The 19,645-nt window shown below is 42.8% G+C and overlaps 2 protein-coding genes across 2 annotated transcripts; both read left to right on the top strand.

Moving 5' to 3' along the window:
- The first annotated feature begins 1,824 nt into the window (after window positions 1-1,824).
- On the top strand, window positions 1,825-13,420 carry smarcd1 (SWI/SNF related, matrix associated, actin dependent regulator of chromatin, subfamily d, member 1). The gene is made up of 13 exons (XM_068742333.1): window positions 1,825-2,010; window positions 5,282-5,457; window positions 6,191-6,233; window positions 6,636-6,758; window positions 7,898-8,020; window positions 8,144-8,260; window positions 8,922-9,023; window positions 9,178-9,339; window positions 9,775-9,872; window positions 9,947-10,082; window positions 10,414-10,536; window positions 11,475-11,576; window positions 12,111-13,420. Exons 1-13 carry the CDS (start codon window positions 1,825-1,827, stop codon window positions 12,162-12,164), a joined length of 1,545 nt encoding a protein of 514 aa, XP_068598434.1. The 3' UTR covers window positions 12,165-13,420.
- A 1,051-nt stretch (window positions 13,421-14,471) lies between these two features.
- LOC137898190 (glycerol-3-phosphate dehydrogenase [NAD(+)], cytoplasmic-like) lies at window positions 14,472-18,116 on the top strand. The gene is made up of 8 exons (XM_068742198.1): window positions 14,472-14,624; window positions 15,481-15,658; window positions 15,748-15,888; window positions 16,115-16,253; window positions 16,479-16,591; window positions 16,673-16,909; window positions 16,992-17,098; window positions 17,706-18,116. Exons 1-8 carry the CDS (start codon window positions 14,581-14,583, stop codon window positions 17,800-17,802), a joined length of 1,056 nt encoding a protein of 351 aa, XP_068598299.1. The 5' UTR covers window positions 14,472-14,580; the 3' UTR covers window positions 17,803-18,116.
- Window positions 18,117-19,645: the final 1,529 nt, after the last annotated feature.

Here is a 19,645-nt window from a genome sequence, read left to right as displayed (position 1 = left end):
ATGATTGCAGGGGAGGGTCAGAAAACGGCAAAGCTTTCTATGAAGTGACACTCCCTCTAGAAAATGGATTGTGCATCATAAAAAGGCTCCAGGCCAATGAGAATTCAGCCAGTCTGAATCTTACACTAAATTCTGGATAAGATTTCCCATATTCTCAGGGAGTAAATTGTTATCTCCGAGGAGGTTATGTTTTTGCCGGCGTTTATCGGTCTGTCGTTCTGTTTGTCAAAAGGTTACAGCAAACTAACTTGAAGTGCAACAGAGACGAGGGCGCTCAACCCTCCGCCAAGGAGGTTATGTTTTTGATGGCATTTATTTGTTTGTTTGTTGGACGGATCTCGAATTAAAAAAAATTGAAGATAATTTGGTAGTTTGCAGATACTTTGAAGTTTATGTTTGTCTTTCTACTCGAGTGTATTTTTATATTTTGAGTTGCAGTATTTCTGAACTGTGATATTATATTTACGTAAACAGGAGGATTGAATGTTTCTTCCGGCGTTGCCCTCTGGTGATTCTCTTTTCTCCCTCCATGCTCCCCCTTCCAGCACTCATTTTCCTGCTATAACTTTATCCTGTCAGATCTCTCTATGCAATTAGGATGCTCAGTCGTTTTTCATAGATAAGGCGATAGCTTGGCTCCTCTGGGCCCCCGCTTTACATTCTGTTCATTAAGAAGATTAATAATTACAGTGTAGTCAAGTTTCTTAGAACTGAAAGACACTGTATTGGATTTCAGGCTTGTGGCTGTTTGATTTGTCCTTTAATTCATTGATTTCATATCCAGGCTCTCAAAAGGCCTGTCATAGCCAAACCTAATCATCTGCTGTCACAGGAAGCAAAACCCTCTACAGGTTTAAAGAACAATACAACAAACCAAATCAAGCAGATGGGATGCTTTCTGTTGTAGCTCCATACTGATCTGGGGTGAAGTGCGATGACATCATAGATTTAAAACAAACTGTTTGATTGACTGACTGACAGGATCCCATTCGCGCCACTTCTAAACATCCTGATAGCGCATCTCTCTCTCTCTCTCTCTCTCTCTCTCTCTCTCTCATAGGGTGATGCACATTTGTTTCACATCATTATGATGTGTTGATTAGATCAGCAAATTGTCAGAAATGGTATTCGATGCAAATTCATGACTGCAACAACAATGGATTAAAAAATTAATTTCAAACATCCCAAAATATTTTTACCTTTTAAATGACATAAATGTGTGGCATTCAGTCATCCATTATGAACTATGAATCTATGAAATAGCTCCGAATGTTTAAAAAGAAAGAGACACGGATTTATTGTTTATCCTAAAAAGAGTTACCGGTATCCTAAAATAAATTCTCTATTATTGCTTTGGGAAACTCATGGAATTTCCTGGGGATAGCATTGTAGCAACTCACCTGAGTTTAAAATGTTTTCTTGTGTTTGTGTCTATTTCTGCCTGAGTTAAAAACCTGACTTATTCCACACTGGAAGAATCAATCAATACATTTATTTAATACGGTATATATCCGGGATCCCATAGAGGCCTAGTCATACAAAGCCATTGGTTTGATTTACACAGATCAAAACGTCTTTCCAAAACTTTCGCCCTGCACACTCAGCATGATCAAGGTCAAATCCATCAATCTTGTCATTTTTTTACAGGGGACTTTTTCAGGGCTTCGCAGAAATGCAAGTCTCGAAAGTTTTTGAAAACAGTTTTGTTGCAATACCTTCAGCATACAGTAGGAGCCGCTGGGGGCCCCTAAACGTCATCCAAAGCCCTGATCTCGCTCTCGCGAGAGTAGTTCTGTTCCACCGGCAGCGACATTCTGAAAGGAGATGGCGGCCAGAGGGGGGTTCCCGACGGCACCGACGGGAGGCAGTGGTGGAGCAATGGGACCTGGACCGCCGGTACCGGGCGCAGGACCAGGCATGGGCCCCGGGACGCCCTCTGGAAGAATGGGACCGTCATCGGCTGCGCAGAACCACATGTATCGCTCCCCAATGCCGGGGCCTGGATACCCGGTGAGCTATCGCTCCATCTTTGCTGCTGCTGCTGCTGCTGCTGCTGTCGCGTCGCGTTAGCCAGTCCGCTAGAACAAAGCATCTAAAGGCTGCTTTGTCATTAGCGGCTAATGTTAACTACCGTCGCAGGATTCGGCCGCGGTTCGTCCGTGCCGCCGTCCACGCTGAATGGGCCTTTGCCGCCAGGAACGTTTCAACTGGTCGCTTTTGCCAACACTATCAGAGTTTGTTTGTTTGTTTGAATTTGCTAACACTCCCGCCCGCCGACGATAAGGTTAGCAAGTTGGTCGCATCATCCAATTAGCTTAGCCTGCTAGCAGCAGTAGCTCGTAACTGTGCTTTGCTCAAATTCCCCCTAGTAAATTATTGAAACACGTTGTTGTTGTTTCTTGACCCCAGGCAGTCTCAACTTTTGAAAGTTGTGGTTGGATTAAAAAAGTTACCGTTACAATTGAAGCGTTACCATTCCCTGCTTAAGAATGAAAAGGCTGCACGAAGCTACAGATTTACGTCTCGTTCAAAAACAAGGTACCACTGCACCTTCGATGGTGTTGAAGTTATCTGTTTGGTCATTCCTCTGCCACCAGCGTCTATATTGGGTAAGCTTGCTTTAGCCTCAGAGGATAAATCACATGTAGCTCTCTGAGTTTTCACTGATTTGTCTTTTATTTGCCACGAAAGTACTTTAGTTGGGGAAATAGTTGTATGTAGCTAAAAGACTAGCTTTATCTGTATAGAGGTGTCATGAATGAACAGATTTTGAAAGTAGTTTTTTTTTTTTTTTTCAAATGTATTACAGGACTTGGATCTTCTTGCATATTTGAAAATAACATACTGTTAAAGCTGAGAGGTCAAAGTGATGGGGGAGCATTCAAGCTGACATTCCAACCTAAATAAATGGAATACGGTGTCAGTGAGGATGATGGGAAAGGAAAGCGGTGAGGACAGCCATGATGGACGGCTTAGAGACAGTGGCTCAGAGGAAAGGACAGGAGGCGGAGCTAGAGGTGGCGGAGTTGAAGATGCTGAGGTTCTCCTTAGGAGTGACCAGGTTGGATATGATTAGAAATGAGGCAAGAAGAGGGACAGTGAAGGTTAGACGTTTTGGAGATGAGGTCAGAGAGGACAGACTTTGATGGTTTGGACGTGTCCAGAGGAGAGACCGGGACTATATCGGTAGAAGGATGCTGAGGATGGAACTGCCAGGGAACAGGGCCAGAGGACGACCCAGGAGAAGATAAATGGACGTAGTGAGGGAGGACGATGCAAAGGACAGGGTGAAGTGAAGGAGGTTGATTTGCTGTGGTGACCCCTCAGAGGGCAAGAAGAAAGTACAGTAGTAGTACCAGAAATTTGTTCACTGTTGAAAAACAGAAGTTATGTGTATCTTGCAGCTGTATTAACTATTACTATTTACTCTGGGCAGTAGAACAGAACATTAAATATTCAAGTTACCATCATTTCTGATATGCAGGAGGGTGAATAACAATATAATAAAAAGGAGTTTGGGTCCCCATACTGTTTTTTTTCAACAGAGCCTGAACTGATGTCTCATCACAGCAATGAAACTGCTTAGTGTGAGCACTGACAGGGAAACGCTGGAATGTTTCTTCAAGATTGAAAGAACGCACGGCACTGGAAAGCCCTGTTAGCTCCTTTAACAGCAAAATGTGTTTCAGACCATGTTTTTCATTTGCTTTTGAGTTCAAAAGGGGCATTTATGACCAATAGGTTCTGCACTGCCGCTGTTTTCTAAAATACATTGCACATAAAATGTCTTTTAAACGGTGATCAAACATTGCACTTCATCCGTAACCTCTGTAAATTGGAAATGTAACAGCAAGATATATCAGGAATGTGACTTTATAGTTTCTGTTTGGCTTTATGGTGTTTTATCCATGAGAACATGGTTTAAATGTAATTGTTTCCATTTTGTTTGCCCCAAAGATAACAGTTTTAGCTGCCATCTTCAGTGGGAACATAAAGTCACATTATGTCTGAGGTCAAATGCTAAAAAAAAAGTCTAGACTCTGCTGCTCTTTAGCTGCAGGTCGCTATCGCTGCTCACAGATATGGAAATACTGTCACTAACATTACAACAAGAAATATGCAAACGGACATACCACAAGTCTATTCCAAGCAGGTATGTCTAGAACTGCAGTAAATATTCAAAATTAAAGATGGAAAAAGGGTGTGCTGAGTTCATGTTTGGTAGTTGATAAAAAAAATAATTGTCACTATACAATGTGAATGTTTCTAAATCACTTCAGTTTCTATTATTGCTTGGAAGGACGCTGCTGTGTTTCAAATCTCGGTAGATGTGGAAAGTCATTGGTCACGTCTGTTGCAGTGTTTGCTGCCTAGCTACTGGAAGCACGCGGCATAGTTCAGTGAAAAGATGTTGTATCCCTTTTCTCCACTGTCCTTGACTGCTTTCACTCACGCAAGCAGCTTTTCACGACACATTTACATGCTCCGAATACTGCAAAAACTCAAATTGTTTGCACAGCAAACCAAGGTTAGCCCGATTTAGAGAGCGTTTAATAATCGCCATGCGGTACCTTACTGCCCACGCTGCACTGTATGGAAAAGGCAGAGCGCATTCATCTTGCTTGCATTGCTGACAAGCGCGTATCCGTCTCTCCTTTCCTCCCTCCACCATAAGCTGAAGAGAAATCGCGTTTACTCTTCATTGCATTTGTTGGACTGAGTGCGGGAGGAGAAGCGTCAGGCAGCGATTTGTCTTTCATCTGTTGTTTTTGCCTGCATTCATGCAGTTTGATACACGAAGTCGCCTTTTTGAATTCTTGGCGCACGGCTTGGTGAGTCGGGGCTGTGAGTGTTTCTCTGTTCACTTGTTTGATGCTACATCTTGTAAGACCTGGAAAATATTCACGTACATATAAAAAAGTACTAATCTGTGGGGGGGGGGAGAAACAAAAGTTCAATGTAGAGATACTCCGGTGCATCAGCGGACGGGCTACTAATGCTTTGCTGCCGTGTTCCCCGCGAAATCATCGTGATCTTTTATGTTGGTCGGTGCTTCTGTACAGGGTTGACAAATCGTGCAAGTGTGTCTGTGCAGTAACAAACAATAGAATGGATTACCTGTCAACCGGATTCCTCAATAAACTCACGATTGATCTTGATTCACTTCTGCAGGATCTGAGTAGGCGGTTGCAACATTCTGCACTCAAGGATTTGAAACAACATGAATAGAAAACGAAACTGATCGTCTGGCAAATTAACTTTTTGTATATTTTGTGTGCAGAGACCGGGCATGCCTCCATCCAGCCGCATGACACCGCAGGGGCCGGCCATGGGCCCCCCTGGATACGGCGGCAGCCCAGTGTCTCGCCCTGTGATGCCTGGAGTGATGGACCCCTCTCGAAAGAGGCCGGCCCCCCAGCAGATTCAGCAGGTGCAGCAGCAGAATCGCAACCAGCAGTAAGTCCTCCCGTTCCTGTGGCTGCACATTAAGGAGACTCGTACATTTTGTGACCATTCTTTATTTGAGAATGTTATTTTATAAAGAACAACTGTTCCTTGATTGAACTGTGAATGAGCCCCTATTGCCTTAAATGTAAAGCTTCAGTTTGGTGCAGTGGGAACTAAAAGCAGGTACAATTGTGATTGATCTGTTGTTGTAACAGGAACCAGACCCTGGAACAGTGCGTTGTTGTGTTTTAGAGCGGCAGCCATTAATCCACTATTGAAACAACAGATATTTAATCAGGAAGCCAATCAATTTTTCATTTCAATATCTGAAGACCAGAAATGTCGAACACTCTGCTTCCAGTTTTTTGCCGCTTTTCTCTTTTTTTTCCTTTTCTTTTTGTAAGACCTGGACATGAAATATTTTGGGTTTGGTCAGTAGCTTTCATTCCTAGTGCCGACCACACCGTCAGTTTTTCTCACACTGAATGGCCAAAGAATTTCTAGTGTATTTGAGAGAATAGCTTGCAGAATACCAAAAAGCCGTACTGCTGAGGTTTGAGTTAGGCTTTGTAAATGAAAGGAAGAACGGAGAATACAAGTTGATGAGCGTGAGAAAGCTGCCATATTATTTTCCCACTAGCCATCGAATCGGGGACGGAACTATTGGGATTCTATCGGTGACGCTCTGCTCTGCTCTGCTCTGGCTCACACTCAGGCTGCTCTTGTTTTACTTATTTTTTAGCACAAAGAAGAAGAAGATGGCTGATAAGATTCTACCTCAGAGGGTGAGTATCAATCGGTCTATAAGCGCTTCATATTTTTGGAGGACCTGCAGTATATCTGCCGTTCGCCTGGTTTTACTCCGGTGTTGGTTTTTAAAGGGATATTTCTCAGTACTTCACATGAGACGGCAGTAACTTGAAAGATTGTGGCGCACAAACTCAACTAGGTGATCGATTTAGGCATAATGCTGCTCATTCTCATGCACACTGCGGCACAGATGTGCACGAAATGTAGCCGTGGGCTAAAGCTTCAAGTTTATTAGTGAAGCAAAGTTTGACTTGCTGCATCTGTTCGCCGTCATGGTTTTTATTACACCTATCTTCTTTGCTGTGTGTCGTAATATGTTCTATAGTGGTGCTGATGGTGACAGCATGTCGCTGATTGTGCTCCTGTTGTTTTCCCAGATCAGGGAGCTGGTCCCGGAATCTCAGGCTTACATGGATCTGCTGGCTTTCGAGAGAAAGCTAGACCAGACCATCGTGCGCAAGAGGCTGGATATTCAGGAGGCCCTCAAGAGGCCCATTAAGGTAAGTTTTCCTCCCTAGAAATCCTCTCAGTGATAGAGGCTGGAAGCTAAAGTGGAAGTAGCTGAATAAAATATAAGATGGATTCTTTTTCGATGTACCAAAAAGCACATTTCCGTACATGTCGAGTTTAGGACTTGTACGCTGAGGCATCTCTAGATCACCAATTATTTTGTAACATCTGACGTTTGTGGCTTGATATTTGTCCATAATACTAATGGTCCTGATAACATTTTGATTGATTGCTCATCTCTATTTTCAAGTCATTTAATTTATTACTAAGGCTTCTTGGTACAGTTAGTAGATTCAACACGAATCCATGGGCTTTTGTACTGTTGTCATAGTACAATATCAAATTAATGTCTTAAAATTCAAAGTTTGTTGCTGGGTCTGCAGTGAAGTATTATACAGAACACCTTCAACTTTTAAGGAACCTTCTGGTTTTTATCTCAATACTAAAGGAAAGAAGGTTAATTCTTTCAAAAGAAGCAGACCATAATAACGGGCGTTATTAATGCAGAATTTGTGATAGGTCGGTGCCTTTTTCTTTTCTTGTTCATACTGTGTGGCCTTAAGCAGCACCTGTAGTTAGAGATGTAGCTCAGAGCCATCAGCCATTCAATTCTTAAAAAGCACCGAGACCTGACCCACAGATGATTGTAGATTGCAGATAAGATCAAGATTTTTGGTTGCACTTCAAGTGCTTTACTTGTTTCTAATATTTGGATTGTGTTTGTCGCACTTTCTTGATTTTTAAACCCCCCCCCCCCAGCCGGCCCACAGGCATACGCACACACAGAAGCCGAGTTCTTAGCTTGGTCTCCTGGCTAATACTGCCACCTACTGGAGACATTCAAATAATTGACAGATTTCATTCTAAAAAGTTTCACTGGAGACACTTCTGATCCACAAATACAATATTTGCATGGATGTATTACTGGATACGGTGCCTAAATGTCCTTTATTATGGAGCACTGGTGTTTTATCACTTCACCATTGAATCTCTCAGCCGGGCTTCCACACTGCAGTGATTTATTTTTATAGAAACAGCAAATGATTGGTTTAAAAGTCTGTTGATAAAATCATAATGTCACTGTTTTGTGACTGATGATTAAAAATTCATTTTGTCTAATTATTGGCAGCAAAAAAGAAAATTGAGGATCTTCATATCAAATACTTTCAACCCTGCAAAGCCGGATGCTGAGGATGGAGAAGGAACCGTTGCATCATGGGAGCTGCGTGTTGAAGGGCGTCTGTTGGAAGATGTAGGCTTTACTCTGAAATATTCTGGTTAAATTCAGCAGTGGAACAGTAGAGTCTAACTGTTTTTCTGTATACTGTTACATGTGGCTTAACTCCCGTTTTCATCTGTAACATTTGCCTTGCAGACGGCCGTGTCCAAATACGAAGCCACCAAACAGAAGCGCAAGTTCTCCTCTTTCTTCAAGTCTCTGGTCATCGAGTTGGACAAGGACCTGTATGGACCAGATAATCACCTTGTGGAAGTAAGAACTTGATTGATAATTTCATGCTTCTTTTCTTGTCACTGCCATCATTACCACTGGCTTTCTTTGGACCCATCACTTATAAGGAACACTCACAGATACAGCCAGAATCACGTAAATAATGGAAACGCGAGACGAGTACGGAAGGTGGTGAATACCTCAACTGAACGACTGAGGCGCGCTCGCAGCGCTCGGCCATTTAGCTCATGACTCAATCAAGTATCAAAGTGTGACTCAGTTTATCCACGTTGCAAAATAAACTGATTAAATCAACTAATAGATTCTGCTTTGATTGTATTTGTACTTTGTTTTGAAAAGGCGCGCAATAGTGTTTTCAGTGTTAAATATATCCAGTAGATGTATATGAGGCGACCGGCTCGGCACTTGCATTGCATTTATTTCATCGGTGATCAGTTGCTGCAGCAACTGAAACTCTCTCCTTACAAACTGAGAGCAGGAGTTCTTCGTTAAAATGCTGCTCTTGTTCGAATCCTCTGCCGTGAACAATGTGAAGAGAGGGACACAAGAACGAGTTCCTGTCCTCCTGTAAGTGCATTCTTAGATTTTGGAGGCGTTTGTTTGAAGCAATTTGTATTTTAAGTGGAACTTTGAGCTCCGGGGAGTTTCAGGCTTGTTCAGATGTCCTTTTGTGTCGTTGCAGTGGCACAGGACGGCCACCACTCAGGAGACCGATGGCTTCCAGGTGAAGAGGCCTGGTGATGTTGGTGTCCGCTGCACCGTCCTGCTCATGCTTGACTACCAGGTGAATGTCTGGAGTTTACCCGCCGCTGTTTTCCTCTGCTTCGCCGGGTCGGTGACGTAGCTTTCGGGGTTTCCTGCAAAGAGTTCATGTAGAGGAGAGGTTGGCGATGGGTATGCTGAAATCTAACGCCATTTTTGACGTCGCTTCAACCCAGCCCCCTCAGTTCAAGCTGGACCCCCGCCTGGCTCGGATGCTGGGCATCCACACCCAGACCAGACCGGTCATCATTCAGGCCCTCTGGCAGTATGTCAAGACCCACAAGCTTCAAGACCCTCATGAGCGCGAGTTCATCAACTGTGACAAATACCTGCAGCAGGTGGGTGGAGCCTGTTTGTAACCTAATGCACCTGACATTAGTTTCCTTGAAATACAAAAGTGCTCCATGAAGATGAAGTGATCCTTATATGGCGATTTCCATTCTTCCTGGGTCACTGATAGATTTCCCAGTTCATTTTCTTCCCCCGTGCCAAGATAAACGGGATCGGGGGAAGTTGGCCGTGAAATGCAACAAGGCTGAAATACATTTTCTCGGCAGATTGTAGTTTATTGTAAATACAAGACTGTTCTGAAAAGTAATCAAGATGGAATAGACCCACTGGTTTTCTTTTCATCGCATATAATTCTGTTTTATTGTAGAGAGACGGGTCACAAAACAGGACGAGGACAGAACGAGGATTATTCGTATTTATAAATTCAGTCGTTAAACTTGAGTGACAGAATGAAAGGCTCTTTGGTTGGTTTCATTTTGCAGATTTTCGAGACTCAAAGAATGAAGTTCTCTGAGATCCCGCAGCGGTTGCACGCCCTCTTGATGCCGCCGGAGCCCATCATCATCAATCATGTGATCAGGTATCCTCATTGGAGCATTGATCGGATTGCGGCGTAATGAATCCCGACTCAAACGAGCTACTGCATTCTTCTAGTGTGGACCCGAATGACCAGAAGAAGACTGCCTGCTACGACATTGATGTGGAAGTCGACGACAGCCTGAAGACTCAGATGAACTCCTTCCTGCTCTCCACAGCCAGTCAGCAGGAAATAGCAGGACTGGACAATAAGGTACGACGCATTCCGTTTCAATGCAGCGTCCGTTGGTCCTGAACCCACACGGTAGGTTTTATTCTCACGTTGTGGACCCGCTGCGTCCAGTTTCACACGGCTCAGACGGGTCTTTCTCACCTCATCCCAGCAGCCACCGCCTGGTGTGCTTGTAATCATGTTGATAAGGCATAGATGCATCAAGCCGAGTCCCTCATCCTGTGTGGACTCTGTTCTGGGATCAGATGCTAATATTCTCACTATTTTGATTGATATTTCACTTGACAGTGACATTTAAATACTCCATTAATTGTCTTTAATTGATGACCCTTCTCTTCTTGTTCCTCTTCAGATACATGAAACGATCGAGACGATCAATCAGCTGAAGACCCAGAGAGAGTTCATGTTGAGTTTTGCCAGAGATCCTCAGGGCTTTATCAACGACTGGCTGCAGTCCCAGTGCAGAGACCTCAAGGTAAGCCCTCGCCTCAGTGACTCTCCTCTGAGATCCATGTGTGGATTCATGTAGTTTGTAGTGATACAAAAGGGAATGTGCTCCCATCTCTGATTTCAGCGGCCCAAATGCTGACAGAAATAACTGAAACGGCTTTTACTGAAGGAAGCTGTTTTCTGATGTTTCATGTTTTGCAGTCTGGCGGTTTTCTACTTATTTAGTTGTCTCTAAATGTTTTGTCTGTTATTGAATTAGAGCAAATGTTGAATGTCCAATGTGTTAAACATCAGGGACAGATCCGTGTCTTCAGTGTTTCGGAAAGGAAACGCTCACCATTTTATCCAAATGTTCAGCGGTTAAGAGAGAAATCAATCATTGATAACTTGAATCCGAAGCCTTGCGGAGTTGTAAATCCCTGTGAGGCAGAATTTTAATAAAATAGACTAGACATGCTGTAAAGACCATCTGAATACAGACACTACAGAGACGTTGTGTAGAGGTTTTATAAAGATCTGCGGTAACATACTGTAAATAAACATGCATTAATCTCGTCAGGAATAAGGAGGTAAATCTAACGTTTCACAAGAATATTTCTACCTTTTGTTGAAATACCTTTGAGGTTCTGTTTCGGCGGACCCTGGCGAACACCACAAAGCTCACCCTGCTCACTCAGGTGGTCCTGCAGGAGGCCAGGGTCGAGCATCAAGCATTTAACACGTCTGCTTGAGGACGTGCTCGCCATGGGCAGACTAGCTGTCGACCACCTCCAGTGTTTATTCAGCCGTTTCTGAAATGGAGTTAATTTGAGCTGGCTGCCTCCTCAGCAACAGCCCTACAAAATAAAACGAGTGTTTGTCATGGCTGCTCTCGACTCGGGGTCTTCACGTCATTCCTCCACACAGGATCCCAGTTCAGCTGTGGGATCGGTAAGAGCTAATTGTGTCATCCTCACCTTGCAGACCATGACGGACGTGGTGGGAAACCCAGAAGAGGAGCGCAGAGCAGAGTTTTACTACCAGCCGTGGGCTCAGGAAGCGGCCGGTCGCTACTTCTCCTCCAAGGTAACCAGCTTCTCGTGTCTTATTCTCCTACTCGGAGGATCATTTGTGATGACTTTTATAATCACGTCAGTGAGGATTGGTTTCATCTTTGATTCACGTGATGTCTTCTTCAGTCATACATTGTGTTCCTTTCTTGATGATAGATTTTTAGAAAGTTAGATATAAAAATATTTTCATATCCGACATTATCACATAATGTCCTTTCTGGGGCTGTGAATCACATCGTGAATAATGTGCTCATTATTTTGTTATGGGTTTTATTTTTCTATAAATTATTTGTTGACAAGTATTTTCCTTTCCGTTTGTCAGTAGCTCTTGTGTATTTATATATCTCTATCATACCTACTTAGTACTTCAAACCAGAAAGAAAACGTCACACATTTGAGAATGTGATCAGCCAGAGAAGGTTTCTGGATTAATTCAGAGACACTTTTAAATAGTTTGTCAAAATAGTAGCATTAGGCCTCTAATGATCGTTGTCATGGTTTTTATCTACTGGTCATTAAATCTTGTCTTTGGGGAAACCTCCTCCAGGTGCAGCAGAGGCGGCAGGAGCTGGAGCAGGCAATCAGCATCAGGAACACCTAAGGAAATTTACCCACAACCAATAAAGAGATGTGCTGATGGAGACGACTAATGTGCGAGTGAGTGTGTGTGTGTGTGTGTGTGTGTGTGTGATGATCAAAGTGAGTTTTCTGATGAGTTTAGAGGCATAGATTGTAGATTATCTGCTCCTGCAGTTTGTTGGTTGCTGCTTCCTGTTTTTCTGTAGCCTTATATATTTTTTTTTTTATCCTCACACCAGCGCTCCGAGAACACATTATTTTCTGCTGCATGTCTAAGCCTCACCTGAAAGCATTCCTTTCATTTTCATACATTGTGCCCACACAAAAGTAAAGATTTGGCACACATGAAAAGCAGAGAGCAGATTGTACTTGGCGACTTTTGATGTATTTTGCCCCTGAATCTTAAACCTAATTGAAAAAGTACGCTTGCCTATGAGCCTTGATCCTGATTGTGTTTGTACCATCGGGCTGCTTGGCTGCATCGTGACTGTGTGTGTGTCACTTTGTTTTGGTGGTTTGTACCCCAGCTTATTGTATGAGAGACCTTTAAAAGATAAATAAAAGATAAATCCTTTTAAGGGTGACACGTAAATATGATTTTTTATTATTATTTTTACCAATGATCTTTGGTTTAACAGTATGTGTTATATCAGTACTTGTCTTGTTAGCTAGTACAGATTATCAAGGAAGTAGCTAGTTTGAGTACCTCTAGTCTATATAGTTTTGTAAATACAGAGCAGAAACAAACTGAAGATGGATGTGAAGTAAAAATGATGTTCCATGATGTCCTCTCGGCCCAGATAGTGGAACCAGTATTTATGTTAGTCAGTGCTTGCTGTCTGAGCGAAGTGGTTCACTTCATAACACGAAGAGGGCAGTTTTTATTTGAAGCCTCTGCTCTGCCGGACAAACAGAATTCCTCACCTGCGACCTGAGAAAGGTTCAATACTCAGTGTTTTAGTAATTCTGCGCTGGGGAGACGTGAACACTTTAAGCAGCTGCAGAGTCTTTGTATCCTGGATTGTTTCCCCGTTGAAGGTAATGAGGCGTGCTGAAAATTTGGCATAAGGCATTTCATTTCAAGAATACACTAATGAGGGTTTGAGTGGGTTTGTGATTCGGAGCAAATGGCGGGAAATTCTGGGGTGTGGCATCATTTGAATCTGTAGAGTTTTTCATGGACCAAACTTATTTTTCTGTATGTTCTTATGTTATAATAAAGGAAAATGTAAAATGTACCGGTTTGCTTTCTTTTTTCTAGTGTACCTTCATTTAATGAAAAACTTTGTGGATTGCATTGGATGTCAATAAACATTAAAATTTGTATTTTTATCTAGTTATTAGTTTTGAATTTGAGTGATCTCTTGATCTTGAGCCTGATCCAATGTGTCTTGGAACATCAACAAATATGGCTCTAAGTACCCAGATCGTTGATCATGTAGGTGAAGATGTAACACTTATAATCCCTCCAATCAGAAACAAGCTGCTGGGATTCACTCTCATATATGCATAAAGAAATAGGCAGATGTGTAGCTTTTAATACAAACACCATGTTAGAAGTAGGAATGGGACTTGTCCCGTGTGTACTTTGGATTTTGGGCACTACCGTGAGTTCAGATGCCAAGAAGCACAAACAAGTATTAGGATTACTGATGTTAAAAACAGAAATGACTAGCGCTATGTGTGTTTACCGGTAGTTCTATTAAATATGTCCCATTACCTTCCCAAAAATGGGAAGGTAAACTCAGGAATTTCTTTGCTGGAGGGACATTCAGATGAAATGAAGGAAGTTATGTGGCCGCATGATTTTAAATAAATTCCCCCTAGGGTGGCCCAGAATGGACGACGTGACAAAATACCCAATGATTTAATGGTTTTAAATAGATAATAGTTCCCTGACACGTTTAGGAGTTTGTATGTTCCCCAGTGTTTCCCATGAGTTTGTGTGTTTCTCTCTCATGTGACACCCCGGATGAGATGCCGGCTCATCCGGGGTGAACCCCACTTATCGACCATAGCCGGCTGGGATAGACTCCAGCAGACCCGTGACCTCCAAGGTGGATAAGAAAATAGATTAATGGTCAAATGAATCAGAATCGGTTTATTGCCATTGTCAATGAGGGATCACAGACTATGATTTTTTTTTTTTTTTTTACAGTGCCATCGTGCAACAATTAATGTTGCACACGCTCCCTAAAGATGAATAAATGTATTGCAAAAGAAATGTCACTGGTCAGTTTTCAACCAGCAGTTTAATCGCCGTCTCATGTATCGTAGGGCAAAACTCAAGTTCAGTATTTAGAGAGCGAGAGAGAGTAAGTGAGTCCCTGAGAGGTGGCAGAGCAGACCGGGACGGGGAGTGTCAGGTCTCAGCTGTGTGTCTGGTATAAATACTTCTGCCCAGCTTCAGCCGCTCTGTCTGCGACGTCGAACACAGGATGGCAGGGCCGAAGAAAGTCTGTGTGGTCGGCTCTGGTAACTGGTGAGTGAAGGATTTCTGTCCTCAATGGGTTGTTGTGGGGCCTTGGATATGTCTGTGTGTGTGTGTGTGTGTGTGTGTGTTCTCTGGACCAGATTTCACACACAGACAGTGTGTTATGAATGCTGCCGGGGACACACTTCACACATGCACACACACTAATCTATTCTTCTTTCATGCATTTATTTGTCTTGCACTTCTGTGCGCCGTCGGCCCTTATGTGGCGTCGCTGACAGGCTGTGTGACCTTTAGAAAGGTCAGCGGTGAAGGAAGCAAGACGACGAGTGTCGACGCATGTTATTCTGATTAGTGTTATGCATTGATCAAGGCATAGGCGGTGTTGTGATGCCGTTGCATGCACAGAGAGTGGTCTTAAGTTGCACACGCCTGCATATCCCAATTAACATTTCATTATGTTTTATGGGTTTCCCGACAGGAAGTAAATCAAATAAATGCAGTGAAGTAAACAGGAGAGCATAAAGTGAACACTGATTAAAGTTATTTGAATAGAAAAAAAATCTTATTTTACATTCCAGAATAGTTGCGTCAGATGTTTCACGTGTGGTAATAAATGGAACTAATCCTGATTATTATTAATAAGTGGTCTTAAATATAGATTGCCCTTAACTCTATGTAAAGTGGATCTTTTAATCAGATTGTGCTCATGCTGAAACAATGTTCCACGCATCGCCATCAGGACATTAAAAAAAGCCAACCATTAATAAGTTATTGTCTTAGAGATAGAATTACGAACATTAAGTAGCCTTGTAATATTTTTGTGTATCTAACCTTTGTCGTCTAACAAATGTCTTGACGGTAGGATGTCTCTTGTACCAAGTCTTCGTCTTCGTGTCCACAGGGGCTCTGCCATCGCCAAGATAGTGGGTGGCAATGCAGCCAAGTACGACACGTTTGAGACCACGGTGAACATGTGGGTGTTTGAAGAGATGGTGGAGGGCCGTAAACTCACTGAAGTCATCAACACAGAACACCAAAATGTGAAATATCTGCCCGGTCACAAGCTGCCCCCCAATGTGGTGAGCAGGACAAGACACTGGCGACCAATGGCAGCCGCGCGCCGCTGACACGGATTGTCGCGTCACCTTATTTCCTCTCTACTCAACAGTTGGCGGTTCCGGACTTGGCCGAGTCTGTGAAAGGAGCCGACATCCTGATCTTCGTGGTTCCTCACCAGTTCATCGGACGGGTCTGTGACACCATCAAGGATCACGTCAAAAAGGACGCTGTAGGCATGTCTCTCATCAAGGTACATTTTTAAAATGTGAAGCGGCGATTGTTGTTCTCCGGCTCCTTTAAACAATGCTCGCATAAAGAAGAGAACTACAGAGAAGAAAAGAAAAGAAAAAAGAATTTAAAATACAGCACTGAAATATAAAAGCAGTTATTTTTGTTTTGGTAGGTTTCACGGTGAGGGAAGTGCGTTCATGTGATAAATGGATTACTGTGTGTTTTGTGGTCACTGCGGGCTCCAGGGTGTGGATGTGGGGCCGGATGGCCTGCAGCTGATCTCTGAAGTCATTCGAGGTAGACTGGGCATCGATATGACGGTGCTCATGGGAGCCAACATCGCCAATGAAGTTGCAGATGAGAAGTTCTGCGAGACAACCATCGGTAGGGAGGACAACCACATCCTGAAGAGTTTGATCCTCCACTTAGATGTCTGTAAAATACAAATAAATGATTACTATTGGTCTTGTATTAACACAAAATATCCTGAAAGAAAGTGTTTTTTGTTTTTTTTAGAATTTGACAGAACAATTTGATGATTCGAAACCTTTAACTTTATTTGGTTCGTATAATGTGTTCTATGGATTCTGAAGTTGTTTTTGGACGCAGGGTGCACAAACAAGGCTCACGGGCCCATGCTGAAGGAGCTGATGCAGACCACCAACTTCCGTGTGACTGTGGTCGAGGAGTCTGCTGTTGTGGAGCTCTGTGGAGCTCTCAAGGTTTGCTGTTGTCCTTCGTCAAACTTGTTTATTTTTTACCTTGAAACTGCTAACGGCAGCATCTCTCCTTTATTGCTCCAGAATATTGTCGCAGTGGGAGCAGGTTTCTGCGATGGCCTGGGTTTTGGCGACAACACCAAGGCGGCGGTGATTCGTCTCGGCCTGATGGAGATGATCGCCTTTGCCAGGCTCTCCTGCACGAACTGCCCCGTCTCCTCCGCCACGTTCCTGGAGAGCTGTGGCATCGCTGACCTCATCACCACCTGCTACGGTGGACGCAACCGCAAGATCGGGGAAGCTTTTGTCAAGACGGGCAGAGTATGAAGAGCCTCACCCATATCCTATGAAAAATGTGATGTTCAAACGCAGAAACGCCAAATATCTCTGTCCCTCTGTCAAGACTATAGAGCAATTAGAGGACGAGCTGCTGAATGGTCAGAAGCTTCAAGGTCCAGCAACGGCAGCTGAGGTGCATCAGGTCTTGAAACAGAAAGACATGTTGAATAAGTAAGTTTCTTTTATATTTGAGTGACATGGTTAACTTAATAAACGGGGTTTCCAATGTAAAGATTTAATTTTTTTTTTTTCTTCTTTTCTTTTTTTACAATATGATTTTTAGAAAAAGCCTCCATTATGAGTAAAAGGGAAAATTCAGATTAAAAAAAAAAAAAAACGTTTATTTAGACGGGTAGCCGGATCGCTCTCAAATTTTTATGGGATCTAAGTTAGACTGATATCCATCTTCAGATTTTTTTTCCCCATCAAGAAGTTTTTCATCAAAAACATAAGCTCCTTGTCAGAGGTGATCATAACTTTGGTTTGTCTATCATTGCTGAATATATAAATATTGGCAATGAATCAGGATATCTATCACTGGTGTCTCTACCAATGAAATCTAACTGTACGTTTGTGACTATGGTATTTGAATAATTCAAAGAATTGGTGTATTTTGTGTAATAAGTTTAATGAGAACAGTGCTACCAGCCCGTCTCATCCCAGAGGACGTGCAAATGCTCTCGTCTCTTCTAAGCAAGGAAGTCAATAATCCCGGTTCCCAAACACTTCACCGAATCTTTCTTCCCCTCATCCTTGCATCTTTCCTTCACTTCTCCAGGTTTCCTCTTTTTACTGCTGTCCACCAGATCTGCTTTAACGGCCACCCGGTTGCAGAGTTCATCAGTTGCTTGCAGAACCACCCAGAGCACATGTAAAGGACCGATAAATGGGCGGCAGCCGAGAAAGGACTGTTGTCAGCATCTGAATCTCAAAGCCGCTGGATTGAGCTCGCTCTGCTGCGTCACAGAGAGAACAGAAAGGATCACTCCTTTCTCACCATTTAGAAACATACATGAACACACGTGTGTAAAAGTCTTAAAACAGTGACAGATTTGTAAGGCCGTATGGAATCCACACACACACCAGGACATACATATTCAAGTCGATTATTGGTCTAAAGTTCCTTAACATATGCTCGCCCGCTGCTCTGTTCTTTCTGGACTTATTTTGAAATAAATTATTGAGCTCATTGAATGTGTGCTTGTGTTCATTCTTAATCCCCCCCCCCCCCCAACTAGCTGGTGTCTTCCTGCTGGATACAATCATGCGCACCCTCCAGCCTCCCTGTAATCCGAGCTGAGCTCAGTCAGGCTGCCACTCTCAACTCTTCACCTTTACCATTTTCTAGAGTGTGCTTCAACCTGTCTTAGGTCATGTCCTGCCTCAGCCCTCAAAGGTTGGCCGATGGCTGTTTTGTTCATTGTGGACTTTTTACCGGTGGTATTTGAGCTAATTCCATTTGCTTGTCCTTATATTTAAATGTATTATCTATTTTATTTTTTTAGATGCCCTGACTATTTTTTGTATCTATTGGTTCAATCACAAACATCGTTGGAAATGATATTTAGTGCTGCCCTCTGTATCGGTAAAGCAATCTGTGTTCATTCACGGCCATCTTTATCCTATCAATACTCCCAGTGTGTACCCTGTGGGGGACTCAGCCAAGACAGTAGTATTGTAGTAGTATTATACACCCCTTGGCAGTATTCTAACTGATTACACACTAAACGCCCTCTCTATGCTTTATGATCTCGCATTGTTTAATTTCTATTTGATCATGGACCACAAAGTTACATAATTTGACACTTTTTAAATTGTGTCCCTCTGCATAGTTATTTTAGTCTACTACTCTGTGAGATGAGCAAATGTCCATCTATAATTAGACAGCAGACACCACTGCAGCTGCTGGACAGCATAGATTAAGGGACGCCTCTGTTTTGAAATGCTCCAACAGGAAAAACGTCATGCTTCAGCCTTTGAACTCCTTCAAATCACCTTTTATTAAGCAGTTGTGTGGTGGGCCTTACAGAAAGAACAACAACCCATAAACTGAAGGTAAAAATGTTTCCTGTCCCCTGATAGGTTGTAGTTGCAGCTCCCGACCACTAGGGTGCATCATCACATCAATCACACGAGCCCATCACAACTTTATCTGCCCGCCCCGTTAGATATGTGATACCTGCTGGATTATTCTGTGTATGATGCGCACTCTTCCACGCTTTAATATGATGTAATAAGACACCGACAAAATAAATATCTGACGAAGGTCTGATGTTAACAAAACGACAACAAACAAACAAAAACACGGCACGGATGTCTGGCATCGGATCGATTCAATGAGGAGGGCGGGGCTTGCCTCACTTCCTTAATTCCAGTCTTCATCCATGGGCAGCAGCTAACGTGGCTAACGTGGCACTTCAAAATAAAAGAAGCTACTTCCTTTAGAGTTAAAAACTGAAAACAGGCTGAAAACTTCGCAAACAAAACGCAAGCATTCCTGACCTGTCAGTCAACATGCTAGTTAAAATGGCCTGGGCTACGTCAGATTTTTTTTTTTTCTTGTTTTGTTGAATACAAGCAGATAATCAGTCTCCAGTTCTGAATTATAGTATTTTGTTTTGCTTAATTAAAGGGAACCCCCGACTGTTACTACAAATCGGTCTAAAAAAAATACAACCATAAATCTCTACTATGTAAATACATTGACAAAAAACATAA

This window comes from Brachionichthys hirsutus, chromosome 8 (genome assembly GCF_040956055.1).
Source record: "Brachionichthys hirsutus isolate HB-005 chromosome 8, CSIRO-AGI_Bhir_v1, whole genome shotgun sequence".
In the NCBI taxonomy this organism is placed as follows: domain Eukaryota; kingdom Metazoa; phylum Chordata; class Actinopteri; order Lophiiformes; family Brachionichthyidae; genus Brachionichthys; species Brachionichthys hirsutus.
Note: the sequence above shows the minus strand (reverse complement) of the source record. Positions and strands in the feature narration are given on the sequence as shown.

Coding starts and splice junctions, on each gene's coding strand:
- smarcd1 (XM_068742333.1), top strand. CDS start 1,825: ATGGCGGCCAGAGGGGGGTTCCCGACGGCACCGACGGGAGGCAGTGGT. Junction 8,021..8,143: donor AAGGGCGTCTGTTGGAAGAT/GTAGGCTTTACT, acceptor TTTGCCTTGCAG/ACGGCCGTGTCCAAATACGA. Junction 9,024..9,177: donor TGCTCATGCTTGACTACCAG/GTGAATGTCTGG, acceptor GCTTCAACCCAG/CCCCCTCAGTTCAAGCTGGA.
- LOC137898190 (XM_068742198.1), top strand. CDS start 14,581: ATGGCAGGGCCGAAGAAAGTCTGTGTGGTCGGCTCTGGTAACTG. Junction 15,889..16,114: donor TAGGCATGTCTCTCATCAAG/GTACATTTTTAA, acceptor TGCGGGCTCCAG/GGTGTGGATGTGGGGCCGGA. Junction 16,254..16,478: donor GTTCTGCGAGACAACCATCG/GTAGGGAGGACA, acceptor TTTTGGACGCAG/GGTGCACAAACAAGGCTCAC.